The sequence below is a fragment of the Pan troglodytes genome, chromosome 1 (assembly GCF_028858775.2).
Source record: "Pan troglodytes isolate AG18354 chromosome 1, NHGRI_mPanTro3-v2.0_pri, whole genome shotgun sequence".
In the NCBI taxonomy this organism is placed as follows: domain Eukaryota; kingdom Metazoa; phylum Chordata; class Mammalia; order Primates; family Hominidae; genus Pan; species Pan troglodytes.
In genome coordinates, this window is record NC_072398.2 from 141,559,002 (window position 1) to 141,578,029 (window position 19,028).

General features: G+C 39.0%; 2 protein-coding genes across 2 annotated transcripts in view; both read right to left on the bottom strand.

Moving 5' to 3' along the window:
- LRRC8C (leucine rich repeat containing 8 VRAC subunit C) overlaps positions 1 to 16,255 on the bottom strand; it is a 134,800-nt gene extending 118,545 nt beyond the window's left edge. The window contains exon 1 of the mRNA XM_016922165.3: positions 16,181 to 16,255. The gene's annotated coding sequence lies outside the window, so the exon portion shown is untranslated. The remainder of the gene's footprint in view (positions 1 to 16,180) is intronic.
- Positions 3,150 to 18,319, bottom strand: LRRC8B (leucine rich repeat containing 8 VRAC subunit B). The gene is made up of 2 exons (XM_009424941.4): positions 16,181 to 18,319; positions 3,150 to 8,233 (listed from the first exon to the last, which is right to left on the bottom strand). Exons 1-2 carry the CDS (start codon positions 18,317 to 18,319, stop codon positions 7,961 to 7,963), a joined length of 2,412 nt encoding a protein of 803 aa, XP_009423216.1. The 3' UTR covers positions 3,150 to 7,960.
- Between the last annotated feature and the right edge of the window lie 709 nt (positions 18,320 to 19,028).

The following is a 19,028-nucleotide window of genomic DNA, read 5'->3' on the forward strand; positions in this document are numbered from 1 at the left end:
GACAAGGGTGTGAATCCAACCCAAGCTCAGGGAAAGACTAGAAGGAAACTCCCTTCACACAGGTGGTGTTTAGTCCCCCACTAGTGGTGCAGTTTCAGAAACTCCAGAAGGGAAACCTTCCCACCTACTCCTTAATGACTGAGAAGCATTTCAAGGGAGAAACAGTTTTTCACACCACAATGGTAACTCGTTGATTCCTGTTGAGAAGAAAATAGTCATGGCCATATCCAAGGTACTCACATGCTAGGCTGTGCTGAACTAAGGGTAAGTGCACTTAAACAGGTGCCTGGGGTATTAATTTACAAGGAGTAACTACATGTCATTGGAGTAATTGGAAATTTGGTGCCAGTTAACTCAGGTTTCCACATGTAATTCCTTATGTTAGCAGCCTAACAAATGAAACTTGGCCCTTTGCCCATTCAACATAAAGAATAAGTCTCTTATTTTAAATTTGAAACTGTGGCAAGAAACTACCTTCTAGAAACAGAGAATCTTGATAACTGGGACACATGTATTTTGGTGAGAACAAGCTAAAGCATCATCCTTGGAATAATAGGTATTTCATATTCTTGAAGATTGGAGTTAGTAATAGGTGAGGATACGTAAGCTTGGAGTATGGTGGTTGGGGCAATGCCGAGCAGCACAATCCTAGAGCAAGCGAAAGAGAGCAAGAGCCCACAAGAGTGGTTGGAGGGAGTGAGATCTGGGAGGGATAAGGGTGGGGGACAAAGAGAGTAGGATGCTTTGAAAGGGAACAAGAAGGGAGACTTAGCAGCTGACAGGCCTGCTCACAAGGCCTGGGAGACTGATTGTCGATTGGGGATATTCGACAGAAATGCCGTGAGCTGTAAAACCTCATATTCCCTACAGCCCCTAGGCCCACTTGTCTTTCTGCTAAATTATCTTGAAACTCTATCTCATTCTTGCTAGATAGAGTTTTAGTTTTGGAAAAAGGAATACAAAGATAGTTAAAATGTTCATGATTGTTTTTTCCAACAGAACACCAGTTTTCCCATTTCTACCAAAAACATGTTGAATAAACATTCTAAGCATGTTCTTTTAAAGGGGTACCACACACTTACCTGCCCAGGGTGCCCACACGGTATGGTCTGATCTTGGTGCCAGGAACTGCATGGGGCTATGTGCATCTCATTTGAGGTACAGTTACTGATATTAAGTGAGGGCCAATGAATCCTCAAGATCTTACCTTGGGGGCTGCATTTGATAAAGGCAAGGGAAGGCAAGGAGAAACTGAGTATAGGAGCAAGAAACTGGATGCTGTGGTTTAAGGGCCATAGCAGGAAGGAGAGGCTAGGCTCCAAAACAGTAATTGCAGGGTCAGTGCTGATTCATAACTTTGTAAATCTTTTACACCTGCAATTGTGAGGCCCACACTCCATGAGGAAGAAGGTTGGCCAAGATTTACAAATGTTGATAAACCTAAAAAAGCATTTCTACTCTACCTACAGAGGCTAGGACTGAGAAGTCACTGCTCTTGGCAAATAAGCGATTGGTAATCTGTGTAAGAGAAATTACCAGGAGGGGCAGAAACTGGGACATGTGGAGAGCTGGACAGAAGTGGGTTGAAAAGTGAATACTCAGTGAGGAAATAGGGCTGACCAGAAGGTTTGGTGTTAAAGGAAAGCAGAGAGAATCTGTGATGGCTTTGCAGGTAAGTAAGACAGGCATGAATCTTTTTTTCCAAAAGAAAGAATCTGGAGTTATATTAACCTACAGATGGGTGCTGGTGGCATGCTTCTATTTGACATTTTCTCCTCTCAGCAGCAGAGGGAGGTAGAGAGTAAAAAAATGATGTGGATTGAGCCCTACAGGAATACAAAGGGCTCCAAAATGGAAGGTATTTATCATAAGGAAATAATTTGAAAATCTCACAAGCTAACAGGCAGCTCTATAGAATCTCTGCTATTCAGGAGGCAGAAACACATAACTCGAGTCTAGGGGAAGATGAGATAACATGGGATAAAGAAAGAGATTTGCATTTTAAAAAGACTACGCATATTAAAGTGGCCTTTTCTGATCCTTCTTTAGCATGTCAATGTAGGATCTTATGTAAATATGGGACTTGAGTTTGAGGTCTGGCTTTGTGCATTTTGGATAAACTGCTTTTCCCTAGACCTCAGGAATGAGGGTGACAAAACACTAGGTGGGAACAGAGGAGAAGGAAACAAACCATAACAAAAGTTGCAGCTCCAGAGAATGGAACCTTGCCCTCAACAACACCGGAGTCTCTCCCTTCCAGTTGAGCCCTTTACCACTTTTTCAAAAAGCCATTTTGAAATGTGGAAGTGAATGCTGAAGTACATGAAGCCACAGTTATTGCTGTGTTTAGGGGGCCATGTCACTGCTGGGCAGACTGTTAGCATATAACTTCAGCATCTCAAAGCACCTAGCAGTCCCTGAAAGGCTGCTAATGCCTGGAGGCAGGCACTCACTTCATTTCAATAGACTTCCCATTCCTGAACCACTTAGAGATGGGGGAAGCCTTTCTTGAATGACTTACTGCATTTTCAGAGAATATGGCCAGGGAACAACTAAGTTACTTTCCTTCATAATCTGATTCAGTCTATATATATTCCAGCAAAATTCTGGCTATCAGCCTTCTAATGTGGTCCTGAAACTGTGTGTGTGTGTGCATGTAAGAGACCGAGAGAGGCTGTTTTCTATCGAAAAGTTCAAACTATCATGTACTTATTTTATCCAGTAATTCAATTTTTTCACCCTTGACTAAACCATCTCAGAATTGCCTGTCTTGCAGTTCTTTAGCTTTTGCTTACCTGGTTCACAATTCAGTGTTAAACAGGAAATGGAGAAACAGACACCGAGAAGAAAGGAGAGAGATGAGGTGTTCTATGAACATCTGTCCCTGATGAATTCCAAGGAAAGACGGGCCCACTCATGAGAGATCTACTACCCCCCGCAACCCATGTATTCTAGGATCCACGCAGCTCTTTTCAGGTGCTTGTTATTTTGTGGCCATGGTAGCATATTTTGAAAACTCATACCATTGTTGTAAGATTCACATGTAAATCTGAAATCTATTATTTGGTGAATAACAGTACGACGGTACAAGGAAGCATGAGAAGAGAGAGGGAATCACTTTTGGAACTTGGTTAAAATTAGTAGTCAACTTCTTCCAGCATTTACTGTTTTTATTTGCCATTTGTTATAAAAATTGGATCTTTATTTTACACAAAAGGTACTTTAAAAACAGTGAAGTTTACCAAAAGCTACTGAATCTGTGGCAAAGGGATTTACCACCAAAAATGCAGATTTACACAGTAAACCTGAGGGCCAAAAACATTGAACAAAATCTTCCATTTTCTAATAATTCATTACCAGAAGCAAAAACAATTGTACACAGATAAATATGTGAAGGTTAACAAATGCTAGCTTTCACTCTTGCACTAACCAAATAAAATGTCTCTATTCTAGATTGGCCCATTATTTCACTAAGTGAAGTATTTGAAGAATTTTTTAAAAATCTTCTTGTAAACATTAATATTTAAATACAACATATATATGCACGAACACATCCATTCTAACTCTATACCCCTTTGTATTCTTAAAATTGCACCATCTCTGTTAGAGATAATGTACAACATGCAAAAGGCATTCTTAATTGTTTTTCTCAGCAGTAGTGTATTATACAAGTCAAATGCAAAAGTTAAATATGAAATTAAACTCAACTGAAAGCCATCTCGACTCAGTACTTTGGCTCATTATTCTATGTTAATGCTTTAGTGCTGATGAAATTATTCATATAAAAAATCTGAAGAGAATGTAGCCTGTTACCAAAGGTATGTAGTAGATAGCTCCCTGTGGATACAGAAGTGATGGACAAGAAACAGAAGGAAACCAATGAAATAAGACTGCAGGTTTTCACTGCTTCAGCTTTTCACATCCAGCTGAAAAGAAATAATTATATCGAGGGCATTCTGCAACAGTAATTAGCTTATACTATTTCAAATATATATATGATGGCTTCATAATACAAACTAGGATGCAAAATAACTCCATCCCTCCCCCACCATTCTGTCTGTTTCCAGATAGAAATAAACAGATTCTGATGCAATGTACAGTTACTGAAAACAAAGCAGATCTACAGTTACATTGTCCTGCTTTGGGTACAGATCAGCTCTAAATACTGCAGGATGGGCAAAGTAAAACTACTCAATGAGACATAATTACAGGCACTGGCTTCCTCCTAAATAAATACATGCTCAAATATCATTGCAAATCTTCTGGCACAAATATATTCTGTTACTGTACAATTGCTGATCAAATTTAGTGCGGTAGGTGAGTGGAGAAGAAAAACAACATACCTTATGTGCATAGGATGATGCTAAGAGAATGTGAAGATGGAAAGATGAAAAGAAAATTTTATTGAAAACACAAGAAAATAATGTTAAGGGCACAGAATAATTGTTTGATTATTTTAATGGTTTTTGAACCCATCAATATTATGCAATATTTTAATTAAACATAAAATTTTAATCACAAAACACTTGAACTGAAAAAAAATTTTTCACTATCAAACGATGTTATGCAAATACATCACTGCAGTGCACCACAGCACACCTATTGGAGCTATGCCACAGCACTGAGATACTGAGGATCTCTATTTACCCTGTTTAACACAATGTGAAGTGACATAAAATACAGTGACATACAGGGGAAAGAAATTAAGACTGGGAGTGAAGAATGAAAATATAGTATCTGTGTGCCACACAGATGTACCCTGATGTAAGTTAGGAAAAGAACACTGCTCCTTTACTGGAAAGCTCAAAAACACTTAGGTTCTCAGATTAAGTTTGAGCATGTGATTTCTTCTAAATGTCATAACTTAGGGAACAGAGCACTTCATGATTAATGAATTAAAAAACGTGCTATCTTACTTATTTAATCTACAACCTCCTGCAATTTTGAAAAAAAAAACCACTAGATATATCAAAAACTAATGTTATAATTTGCATATATGAAGTATGTGTGTCTGTGTGTGCATGCAAATAAAATTAATTCATGCCATTACTACCATAAGCTATGAATTTTGTTCTGAATAACCTCCACATTTATTTTTTAGAAAATGCATATGTATTCTTGAAATCAAATGCCAACAAAAGTCTCATAATTATAATTTAACAAACTTAATTTTCATTTAAAATTCTCTTATGTGAATATGAACACTTGTAAAATAAAGATCTGCTCCAACAGTACAGTAAAGGTGGTATTAACACCCTATTTTTTATGTGAAGTAGTAGCCTCATTGTTCCTTGCATCAGGGCTACCTTGTCTCAAAAGCGACCTAAACACTGGTGTATAAGGTTTAAATTAAAAGATGTAAAACCATGGCATCAAGAACAACATAGATTGCACCAATAATTATACCCTAGTGTGTGGAAAGCAGTTTATAATATTCATTATTAATCCTGCTAGTAAATTCCTCCAGAAATTTATGTAGGTGATAAGGAAAATTTAGCCAATGACTTTTGCAGTTGAACCAAACCAGTGACGAGCCATGGAGAAGTTCGTCAGGTGAATGGTAGCAAATCTGAATTTTGTTTTGAAATTCTAGCTAGTTATGTGGCCAAAAACATTTAAGCACTTTTGGCATATTCATGTCCAAAACTTAATCACATGCCACACTGGAATCAGTATACATGATAATTCTATTGTGAAACACTAAAATAAACATCAACTCACACTTAAAAAATGAAAATAACAACAAAAAACATGGATATAATTAGAATCTGTTTTCTGAAGTCCTAGAAGTTTCATCAGTTATACCTGCTTCCCTGAGAGCTGAATGATCTGACTAAAGGCAAGTTTTGGTAAGTAGTTTATTTTTACACTGTTCCTTTCTGTTCAGAATAAACAATAATGTGTGAGGCAGTGTGTTTGGTGTCCTATATTCCTGATAGCTAATATTATTCAAATTTCATTTGATTTGAATAATTCTTTTCTCTGAACTTTAGTGCAGGAGTGTGTGGCAGGTGAGGGGAAGCTCTATTTGCTATGCTTTAAAGACTCACTTTCATCTTTCTGGAACAAAGCAAGAGAAAACACATACCACGCACCACAATTCCATATACACAGTACTGTTTACCTATAGTGTTTTCCAGTTTTGTGTAGGTGCAGTTAATAGATTTCTTCATAGTTATATCCAAAATGAAGAGGTGGCATCATAATGCCTAGACCCTTAGGGAAAAACACATTAAAGATGTACATTTCCCAAAAATGAGTCAGTTGATTTTATTCATTAAAAATATGCATAATAAAAGGCCAAGCACAAAGCTCTTTATAAAAAGGAGCAAAATGTATTTTCCAGAAGAGTTAGATAAAGGCATGAGATGAATTTCAGTTAAATGGATCTATTTCTTTGTGGGTTTTGAGAACTCATTTTAGATACTGAATAGAGGCTGTTTTACATTATAATCATAGCTAGAGATTACATAGATGGAGGGAAAAAAAGTCTTTTGCTTTAACTCTTACTAAATTTCTATAAAGTATTTTAAAATCAATTTAAAAACCAAATCTGTACCTCTCCCCTCTATCACAGTTTTTGTAAGTAATTAAGAATTTTACCCGTACGATTGCACAGCGACTAGGGAAGAGAGAGGTAGATGATTCGGCCACCCTCTCACAAGGAAACCCCCAAATACTTTAGGGCATTAAACACAAGGCTTTTGTTATCCAAAAGTAATTAGTTGCAGAGTACAAAAACATTTTGGAGCAGAATGTACATAAACATGAGTCATAAACAGCCGAAACCAAGAACACTAACAGTAAGTTCATAAAGAAATGCATAAATTCTATGTATCTTACAAAAATGATCCTCACAGATGTTGAATCCAAGATTATACAATAGAAAATATCTATATGTTTTACATTTAATATAAAAATTCTTAACAAATAAAAAAAGGCTTTGATGATAGACAAGAAGAAAAGGGAATACATTAATTTTCAGGATGCCCCGAGGATAATACATCTTAAATACTCAGCTCCTGTTCTAGGCAAAGGCCAAATGCAGGCATTTTCTCAGGGTTCATCGTTGGTGTTAAGAGAAAACCAGGTTAAGGAAGACTCAAGCAAGCTGGGAAAGGAAGTAAAAATTAAGCCAAAAAAGAATTCTGCCAAGCACAACATACCCTATCTAAAAAAATTTAGGAATATAAATCAAAGACAGTCGTGAGTATACATCAAGAAAATTCATATTGATGAGTTTATGGTCTTGGTGATAAACATCAAAACAGGAAGTCAGTTAAAACAAGTGTGCAAATAAGTAATGGGGACTGGGGGAAGAAGAGGAGAGAATACCTATACAATCTTGAAGGTAAACACTGCAAGGAGGAATTTAGTCATTTCATAGCTCCCAGTCCACCCTGGATGTGCATTTCTTGCAACATCTCAATAAGTTAAAGAACAGTTATTCACAAAACTTCAGGTTAGTGTTAACAGTTTTTACCTGGTTAATTTAGGGCTAGACACTCAGTTGCTTTAATAAGACATTTAGTTATCGTTCATCATAAGTCACCCATTCTTCATCTTTATTAACTTAGAAAATTTTACTTCTCATTTAAAGCCCTGGAGCATTTTTGTTGTTGTTGTTGAGATAGAGTCTTGCTCTGTCACCCAGGCTGGTGTACAGTGGCACAATCTCGGCTCACTGCAACCTCCACCTCCCTGGTTCAAGCAATTCCCCTGCCTCAGCCTCCCAAGTAGCTGGGATTACAGGCGCACGCCACCACGCCTGGCTAATTTTTTTGTAGTTTTAGCAGAGATGGGGTTTCACCAGGTTGGCCAGACTGGTCTCGAACTCCTGACCTCAAACAATCCGCCCATCTTGGCCTCCCAAAGTGCTGGGATTATAGGCATGAGCCACCACGCCCGGCCGAGCATACTTTTAAAAATGATTTTGAAACACGGGTCTCTTTTCTTTAAGTCAACATTTGTCTAAGCACGTCTGTAAACGTTCTGTTACAGGGAGAGGAAGAGTATTGAGCAAGTTCTCCTCAACAATCAGACAGTTCCGTTTTAGGGACTGACATCCTTCTAGTTCAGGAGGAAGTGTTTCCAGGTAATTACCAATGAGCTCCAGATGAGTAAGGTTTGACAGCTCACCCACATGAGGGGACAAATTCATCAAGCTATTTTTCCCCAAAAGTAAACACTGCAGCTTTTTGCACTGAAACAGCCCATCTGGTAGCATCTCAATCTGGAAAGGGAAGAAAAAAGAAGCTGGTAAAATAGGTTTTTGGTGGCTTATGATAAGACATTTACCTTTTTTCCAAAAAAAAAAAAAACATTTCTGGAAGTTTATAAGTGATGCAGACTACAATGATGATAAATTTGAAGTAGATGAAAAGATAGAGGGAAAATGAAGACAGGAGTACAATGAGGAGTGAGGACTGTGGCTACCCTGGACACCTACAACCTTGCTGTATATGGGTGGGCAACGAATTTGGTTTTAAACACTCTAACAAGCAATTCTTAAAGAAAATGTAGTTATATACACATTGTCGTTAAGATAAAAACAAACCAGTAAGAAGAATCATAATTACTCTTGAGTCCTTGATCAGAAATAAATTACCCTCAAGAGTCTTCATAAAAAGTTTACTGTGTAATGTAATGAATAATACCCTTAAAAACATCCTAAGAATCTGACAGCAGACTGAAAACTTTATTCTCTTTTTTAAAAAAGCCTACAGAAGCAGAGCAAAAAAATATGATTATATATACATGCACATTTCATTCCCCTCTACATACACATACACCTGAATATTTACTCTTGTTCCTTCCCTCTGGCATGGTTTCAACTAAATAATTTATAACACAGATAATTTTAAATATAATAAATATTATGCAAATTAGGTCAACTCCTAAAGCTGCTCCCGTTGACTGCTCCCCTATATGGTAGATAGGTTGTATGTCAATTTCTAAGGGAGCCACAGTACATAGAAGAAATAGGGTTTATTGAGGAAAGACCTCCAGAGAAGAAGTTGAGCACATACACAATCCCTTCAACTCATCACTTCACTGAGGGATAAGTCTGGCCTCAGCATAGATAGACTGCACATACCACCGCTCCCCACCCCCCATAATACTCTACATATTGGCTGGGGACAGGGGCCACCTACAAAAACTATGAAATAATGTAGGTTCCTTGGTTCAAAAACTGGCTTTGTTAGAAACAGGGATAAAAAGGGCACTCAGGGACTTGGCCTATATCCTCTGACGGGCTAATGCGGACTTGGCTGGGAGACAAGTTTCTAGGGCCATCCAGAACTGTCTCTCCTCAAAAGGATAAATAGCTTTTATATAAACTAAAAAATGACCAAATTCCATTAAAAATGTTAATGATGTTGTAAAGTCCATTCTCCTACATCACCCCTCCAACACACGTTCAGTGCTGTATATTGTTAAAAATAATGATTGTCACTGCTAAGAACAACATTCCATATAGATCATCATTGTACACCAAAATATTAGATATAAACAAAGGGAAAAATATCTACCCTTTACTTTCATTTCCTTTCCAAGAGCAGATGCAAACCCTACATATGCAGACTTACATTGGGAGATGAGGCAGAGAGATGAGAAGAAATATAACCTCTTTCTAAGGCAACCCCTTCTGCACAGAGATACCTGCAGCTCAGAAGTAGGATCAGTGATGTCCAAGTGGAGGAAAAAAATCAGTCCTTTGCAGTGTGCATTATTAAGAGTGCTTGTTGGTGCCTATGAAATGACTCAGGCAAACTGGCTAAAAAAGAAATTAGGCTTGGCTCATTTATATTCAGTGAGCACGTGCTGAGTGCCTTCTAATGTGCCAGACTCCCAGCTAGCTGCTGGGATAAAGTACTGAGTTAGAAAGACTGCCTTTGAAAACTTTAGCCTAATGCAGGTCACCATGGACATCTCAGCCTCAGCACTGTTGACACTGTGGGTGGAAAAATTCTTGCTGTGGGGCTGTCCTGTGCAGTGTAGGATGTTTAGCAGCATCCTCAGCCTCTACCCACCAGTTACCAGTGCCACTCCCCTTCCCAGTTGTGACAACCAAAAATGTTTCCAGACATATGTCTCTTGGGAGGCAAAATCATTCCCAGTTGAGAAGCACAAGTCTCACAGAAGAGAGAAACATGAAACGATTACACAATTGTCTGTAATGAGTGGTATGAAGAAAAGTGCCCTAACCTGAGCTGCATTAGGGAATTCCGTATTTCCCTTCTTCAGTCAGCTTCAGATTCCCAGCAAGTACCTCGTTTAACTGGACTGATTTCCTACTGGGTGATTACCCTGAAGCCACTGCCCTCACTCTCTTGTCTGGCTATCAGCTACTACCACATTCCCACCAGTCTCCTTCCAAATCTCTACATCTGTGATTTTAGTGAACTTCTTAGGCTCCACTAGAAGAGAGGGATTTCCCAAGGTAGTGGGAGTGGGCCTCAGGGCCAGCCCCTTAGCATTGCTGCTGTGAAAGTGAGTCAAGGGCTGTGCTGGCTATGTGCGAGGGTCCATCTCTGGGGCTTTCTCTCCAGCTCTCTGCCCAGCTAAGGCAGAGGATCTTACCTCACCTACCCTCATTCAATTTTTCTAAAGGAGCCTGGGGAGTTTTGTTAAAGACTCAAGACTTTCCTTCAATTCAGCAATTTTATCCTGAAAAATCTACTTACAGCTTTAAAAAGTTTGCCTTGAAGCTTACAAGAACTCCAATTTTGCCTGGGTCAACAAATTTTATAAAAAATGTTAGAAAACAATTATTTAAAACTAATTTATTTAGCATGCCTTTTCTTAGACTGTATGACACATGAGCCAGAGAGCCAAAAATTACCTTAGTGGATCACTGATTTCTTCTAAAAAAAACCAATGGGAAAGCTTACAGACTACTATGGGGATGACATACTTCAACAATAAAATAGTTTTATGGAATAAACTACAACATATAATGCACACATAAACTATATGATAAACTACAAAATAGATGACAACAACAAAAACTAATGGCTATATTATCTCTCTACATCCTAGAATTCTCTGACAACCAAATGTCTTCAGCAAAATGAATTGAAGTCCCCAAGAACAGGATGGTTTTCTTTTACATCTATGGCTGACGTTGTTAATTAAATACCCCTGGCTTTTTCCCAGAGGCTGAGATCTTACTTTAGAATCCTTCTCAATACCAGATTTCCTTTTTTTTTTTTTTTTCTGGCCAATGACACATGCCATCTCAGGAAATGCTTACCAAACCCTAAAGTCCAATCATTTCAAGAAACACAGCTGAATATTTCTGTTTCTAAGTAGTGATGCCAAAAATAACAAAACCCAGTGTCACATAGATGATCTTCAGAAGGAATTTCTACATTATTCACCTTCTGGCTAGAAGTCTTCAAACTAATATAAGAAAAAAAAAAAAAAAGCACAAATGTGGAAGTAAGAAGACCTAGGTGTAAATTGGACTGGTCTAAGATTTTAGCAAACCTAGCTCAATCCTTTCCCAGGCCTTGTGCTTCTCTCCATTACAATCAGTGCCACCATAATCCAATTACTCTTTGGCACTGTGATAGGGATGGATCTTGCCTCCATTTCTCCCACCTTCCACGTCCACCCGCATATACCACTGTACCCCATGTAGAATCACTTGGATTGATGCATAGGAGACATAGTAGAAGAATAGTAGAGTAGAAATCAGAATGTTTGGGTTCCATCCTAGCCCCCTTGCCAGGAAACTTCAGACCTCAGGTGAATTGCTCTGAGCCTCAGTAAAATAAGGGCAGTGGACTAGAGTAGGGGCTGGTAAAGTTTTTCTCCAAACGACCAGAAGAATAAGTATTTTAGGCTTTCCGGGCCAAGAGGCAAAAGTGAAAATATTATGTAGGTCCTTATATAATAGAAAAAATATTCCATACATTTTTAAGTAATGAAATTCAAAATATAACAATTGAATATAATTTTGTTGTAATACAGGCCCACTAATAAAAACGATGGAATCTATTTGTAGAAATTGAAATTTGAATTTCATATAATTTTTATGGGTCACAAAACATTGTTTTGATTTTCTTCCCCCAACCATCTAAAAATGTAAAAACCTTTCCTAGCCTGGGCTGTATAAAAACAGGCAGTGGGTAGACTTGACCCCCAGGCTGCAGTCTGCGGACTCAGTGCTCGTTTCAGGTATGAGAGTCTTTGTCTCTTGTTTTAAATCTATACTCCTACTTCTAAATCATAACTGATTCAACCTTTCCATGGGGTTTTGTTTCTTGGCTGTCCTCTCCTAAGCCTTTTATATGCTACAATCAGAGCCTTCTTTGAAGGTACCAGTTCAGGCTAACTAGCACTTTTAAGCTCAAGTCTCACCCTAGTCACTATCCGATGAATCAAACATGAATTTGACTGGCAGACTTCCAGGCACTCTCCATTCTGACCCACCTTACTAAATGGTCTCATCTCTTATTATATTTGGTATGTTTTTTTCAGTCCTCTGTGGATGACCTCTATTTTTTAACACTTCCCTAATCCAGTGTTCTTAGGGTATGCTTCACAGAACACAAGAGTCACTCTATAAAAAAAGGTGTCTTGCTCAAACACATTTGATGAATATTGCATACCATCTCTCCTTGGAGAAGCACAATGCATATTCATATGTTAAAGGCTCTGAAGAATCCTGCAGCAAAAATATGATCAAAAGAAACATTTAATGTTTTTTGTGGTGACACCTACTACCGTCCTATGGAAGACACCCTGAAGTGCCTGCTCAGTGAATATCCGCCACCCAGGGACTGCCCAGCACGTTCCCATGTCGAGGGAATTCCCTACCTTATGAGTCTTGGTGGGTAGTAGAGCTCACTTTCTACTAGAGAAACTACTGCCACCAGATTCTTGTATTCTCAGCTCTCCTATAGCCACAATGTGGGCATTCATTAGCTATGCCAATCAGTTGCTCAGACTCGGACTTTGAACCGGGGCTAACATCACAAAGAAGTGGAAGCCATGAAGAATCTATTCTGTGGGAGGCCTAGGGTCACAACAGCAGCAACATCAAGTTTTCAAGAACAGAACCAGTGCTCTGAGCTGGTAAGGTCCTCGGCAGTGTATCCTCACCATTGTGCTTTTCCGCTATGATTCTGGTTACAGTCCTCACTGCTGCCTGACTGACTTTGTGCCTGATTGTTTTCCAAGCTTGGTTTTGCAATCTTTTCAGTGGTAATATGAGATACCTAATATCCTTTCAACTAATGTCTTTTCTGCTTAAGAGGTAGTATTTGTTGACTCCATCTATAAACCTGATACACTGCCCAAGTCTTGAGATCAGACATTTAAAATGCCTCTTATAGGAATCTTTATTAACTGCCATTCCACATGGATTAATTGGCTTGAATTTCTTTGGATATGCATGTCTAACTATGTATGCAGCCAATGTGGTATTTTCTTTTTTTCCTTTTTTGAGATGGAGTCTTGCTCTGTCGCTCAGGCTAGAGTGCAGTGGCAAGATCTTGGCTCACTGCAACCTCTGTCTCCCGGGTTCAAGCGATTCTTCTGCCTCAGCTTCCTAAGTAGCTGGGACTACAGGCGCGTGCCACCATGCCCGGCTAAATTTTTTATTATTAGTAGAGACGGGGTTTCACCATATTGGCCAGGCTGGTCTCAAACTCCTGACCTCGTGATTCAATATTCTGATCTAACTTAGAATCATGAGATTCTGAAGGTTGTAAATAATCTTAAAATTAGTTAAATCCCCACATGAAACATGAATTCCTGATGCCCTTTAACAACCTTCCTACTGAGTATCTGGCAATCCCTGTCTGGAGAGCTTTATTAATAAGAAAATGACTTTTCCCTCCTCAAATGCTCATTCAATCTTTGAATGCTATATGGGAAAGATGAGAAATCTTCCCCTGATGGCCCTAGTTTTCTCCACTTGCCCTAAGTTCTAACACTGTAGCTATTCCTAGCAAGTTTTGTTCTCCATGTCAATTTTTCAAATATGTGAAGACCAATATTGTAGAGAATTCTCCCATCCCACCTATAGTTCCCATCATGAGGCTAAAGTATTCCATCAGAGTTTTCATCTTCCTGGTGGCTGTCCTCTGATGAGTTTTAGTTTATTTATATTGTTGTTACATAGTCTCTGCACAGTGCTTCTTTGACCCTAAGTTCACCAATTCAAAGATGTCATGTTCATCATTTTGGCTCCAAAGATGATCAGCAACTACTTTTTCTCAGATTTCTGGGACAACCCACTCAAAAAGATACCATTCTATTTTGGTTATAAAGTATTTTCAGTGTAAGACTTTGCCTGTGCTACAAAGTATTCTTTCTTATTCAAGAAAGCATGTGTCTGATATTCACACTTATTCTTTCAGATATGGTCCAGGATTCCATAAACTTGGTGTCAAAAGTACTAATGGTCTTAAGGTTTCTTATTACATTAACTTGGTGGAAACATTCACCTGCTCATACATTTAAATAATGCATGGCCAGCTAACAATTGAGTAAGCGCCGACTTTCAAAAATCCATTTTTGAAAGTGATTTAACTGTGTATAACTGCTTAGTGGAACCAATGCCTTTAAAAATAATTATTTATATTTTTATTATAAATTTAACAATGGAAAAAATGTGATCAAAATATTAATATTAATCAGCTGCATAATTAAATGGCACTGATACACTTCTAGACCTGTGATTTTTCAGAGTGCAGTCACTAGGCCAGCATCATCAGCTCCACCTGGGGACTTTTTAGAAATGCAGACTCTTGGGTCCTACATCTGGCCTACTGAATCGGAAACCCTGGGAGCGGGGCTCAGCAATCTGTGTTTCAGCAAGCCTTTTGGGTAATTCTGATGCACACTGTTAGTCTAAGTCAATCCTAATGTAGTTTTAAAATCTCATAAACCTTTAAGATCTGAAGATGTCTCATTTATATAACAATGGACTCTCTCCTTTTACATACGAATAAAGTCTGAGAGTTCTAAAAATCAGCATGAATTTTGCTCTCATCCCCCAATTTTCTGGTATTTATCTAACACCCATGGTTTTCAAAAATAATGTATGATTAATATGTTTATTAGCCAACACCATGCTCATAGCTATATTTACCATGACATATGAACTACAAAAAGTCTAAAAGATAATACATTTTCTTTTTTTTTTTATTTGAGACAGAGTCTCGCTCTGTTACCAGGCTTGAGTGCAGTGGTGGAATCTCGGCTCACTGCAACTCCACCTCCCGGGTTCAAGCGATTCTCCTGCCTCAGGCTCCTGAGGAGCTGGGACTTCAAGTGTGTGCCACCACGCCCAGCTAATTTTTGGATAATATATTTTAAAGTGTGGTGGAATAGCTGTACCCATTTTCAAGTAGAGGAATGTCAGTTTCATCCCTTGGTAGATTTGATTTCTGACCAGGTTTTCCCTCTTTCTTCCCAAATGGACATTAGCCTCACTCTCTTGCCTTTAGACTACAGTGAATTTTTCCTTTTTCCTCCTCCTCCATATCTTAACCTAGGAAACTACTCATTTGTTTTTTCATGGTTTGGTAAAGTTAAGTTTTCTTTAATTTGGTTTTACTATTGCAAATTTGGTTCATTCTAAAGCATGGATCCTGGAAAAAGCTTCTAAGAAGCTGTAGTGTTGCATTATAGAGGCAGGCCTTTCATTTTGAATCATCTTTCTAGACATGCATGCAGATTTCAAATCTTTTTCACCACATCACAAAAAGGATTTATGAATAATTCATAATCCCAGCATTTTAGAACAAGAAGTTATTTTATTATGACAGATTTGGAAAGCTGAAAAGTTTTGCCAAACTCCCTAAATACCTAAAACCTTTATAAAACAAAAAGTAAGCTCTACCATAACGAATTAAATAGTTTAAAATACTTTGTGATGTTTATGTAGAAAACTGGGGAAAAAACAAAGAGAAAAACATTTGCTGAGCAACTATTCTGTGCCAGGAACTGTGCCAAATGCTTTTATGTTTTTTCATAAAATCTCCACGATGACTTGTAATTTAGGTTAAAAATGCATGCTCAGTGTTTTGGTAATTTATGCAAGATCGGATTGGGCTTGGCTTGAGAACACACAGTATGATTTGAAGTGTGTTTTCTTTCCCTATGTAATGCACTACAAGTACGGCACATACTGAATAAAAGAAAGAAAGGATTTACTTACATTGTTGTTGGTCACAGCAAAGTACTGCAAATTACTCAGATACTGGATTTCTTCTGGAATGAAGGTCAAGTGGTTATAGCTTAGATCCAAATAATGTAGTTTAGTGCATAGGAAAAGCTGCAAGGGCAGATTCTCAATATTATTATGGTCCAAAGAGAGCTGCTCTAGGTTAGATAATGCCCCAATCTGTGCAGGAATATAAGCAATGTTATTGTGCCACAACTTTAAGCAGGAAAGATTCTGAAGATGCTGAAAGCTAATGATCTCTTCCACAGTTTTAAGGTTATTTTCCCTTAGGTCTAACTCATGCAAATTATTCAGGCTGAAAATGGAATGTGGAATGCGTTCCAGGTCACAGCTGATCAGTTCTAGGCTTTTCAGATTGACCATCTTTTTCAAGTTGTTCAACACAACCAGTTTGCTTCCCTCATTATCAAGGGACAGTTTCTGCAATGAAGGCAGGAGGTCTGTAACAACTTGTGGGATCCGAGAGAGGCTGCTCTTCAAGTACAGGGTCCTTAGATTTTTTAAGTCCTGAAAGCCCTCCAACTGCATAGTACTCAACTGTTCAGGGAGAACACAGCCCGAAAGATAAAGTTCCTTGAGATTCTTGAGGTGAAATACCCAGCGTGGGATTTTTCCCATTTCAGTAAATTTCAGGCGGAGGATTTTTAAATTCTCCTCTAGAAAGGCCAGTGCAGGATGGTCTACGACCAGAGATGAATGGTACACACGAAGCTCCTTGAGGTTGACCAGCTGTGAGACTGCAGAGGGCAGCTTCACCTCTGGGATAAGCTCCAGGCTTAGCACTTCCATTTCAGTTAACTCAAAGACATTGTCTGGAAGACCGCTGAGCATAAAAAGATGCAGTTCTATCTTGTCCTGGGCATTTTTCACAAGCTTACTTTTCAGTTTCTCAACTGTCCATTCATTATTGAGGTTGATCTGTTTCAGTTTGTTCTCACTGACCTCTGATAGGAATATGGAGAAGCGTTTGGAATAAAGAGGATCATACTGATCAGCCAGATGAAGGATGAAGGCAAAGTCATTCTTGACATCAGGGATGTCACTGTAGTTGCTTTTTTCTCTTAACGCCTCAAAGGAATATTGCTTCAGGGAACTCCTCAGCATCCACCACAGGCTGTAGGAAGAGGTCAGACCATAAAGTATAACCAAAATGACATAAAATGAAGCCAGGACCTTAAAGATTTCTGCCAAGGAATAGACACACTGGTAGCGCTTATATCCTGTAAAAGCCTGCACATCAACTGAACAGTCGATTTCAAGAGTGATGTAGGTTAAAAAATATGGAACATAAGTTATGATGAGCACAAACAAAATGACTTTGACTATTATCTGTTTCAGATATACTCTATAAATGATGTCCTTCTGCTCCACGTGCATGCGGAATCTTTTCACTTTTTCAAAGATGGCTTTGGCCTGTTCACCCTCCTTCTTGTCCAGGACACTGGAAGTTGGGCTTTCTATGCCAGCTGACTCCAAACCTGGCTGCGGGTAGGGCAATGACTGTTTGCCAGAATCTATGTCAGCTGAACACCCTGAGGACGAAAGCAAAATCTTGGACTTGGAGAGTTTCAGAGGCCTCACTGACTGCTCAGCCACTGTTTCTGACAGGGCGCGGGTGGTCCATGGAGAATCGAAGCACTTGTGAAGGATGGCCACAAAATGCTCGAGCCTGGAACTGGTACTGGGGTAGTGAAGCCAAAAGTTGCTGCAGGCTGCAAAGATGAGCGTGTGCAAGAGCACCAGATAGGGGAAAAACTTTGCAAACCAATGGAGCTGTTTCTCATAACAGACGGCATCAATATAGGAGTACTGCTGTCGGTGGAGGTCATTCTGAATTCGGAGGGGGAGCGGAAGCGGTGTCCCAGGATTAGAGGATGTGTTCATGCTGGCTTTCAGGATGTCCCAAGGCACGGCACAGTGATTGTCAAATTCCACTTTGCATGGAAGACAGCACAGAACCCTGCTCTGCGTCAGCTGGAGAGCTCCGGCCAGCACAGCCACCAGCAGCATGATCAGTGTGATGTAATACCAGAAGACGTCCCACCATGGTTTTAAGATGTGATAAGATGACTGGGCATCTGCTAAGCATTTTAGCTCAGTTAGTGTAATCATGACTTTCCCTTGTAGGAGGACAGAAACTGGAAGAGGGAAATAAAAGAAACACTACTGAAGCAAGTACTCAAATAAGCATTTTACTCTAATATTCATACACACATGCCCTCCTTCCCAAGTAGGATTTAGCTCTGGGTTAAAACCTAAAAGGAAGAGCTGATTATGGGGCACATAAGTCTTCTGGTTTCATTTGAAACCATAGGCCATCCAACTCTGAACCATAGTCTCTTAGATGGGGGACCATTTAGTGATAGTGACTAGAAAGAAATTTAGGGGTAGCCCTTGAGGTAATTATCTCATTACCTCTTGTATCTCAACTCCAGGCTAGGCTACTAAAAACCAGGAGCCAATTTTTCTTCAACTGACATTTGAAAAACTTGTTCCTATGCTGCTAATATTTTTCTTTCTTTCTTTCTTTCCTCCTTTTTTTTTTTTTTTTTTTTTTTGAGACAGGGTCTCACAGGCCTCAGACTCTTGGCCTCAAGTGATCCTCCCTGCTTGGCCTCTGAAAGTGCTGGAATTACAGCTATGAGTCACCACAGCCAGCCACCTAATTTCCAGTGGTCACATTTTACCTTCCAAAATGTCTGAGTAAGCTCCTTTCCACACCTTGTCCCATGTCTGAAGCATCACTTACAGCCCAAGAGTTGTTTTAGTCACCACAAGGAGCCTCTTTTAAGCAAGCTCTGCTTTGTGAAATTACCCCTCA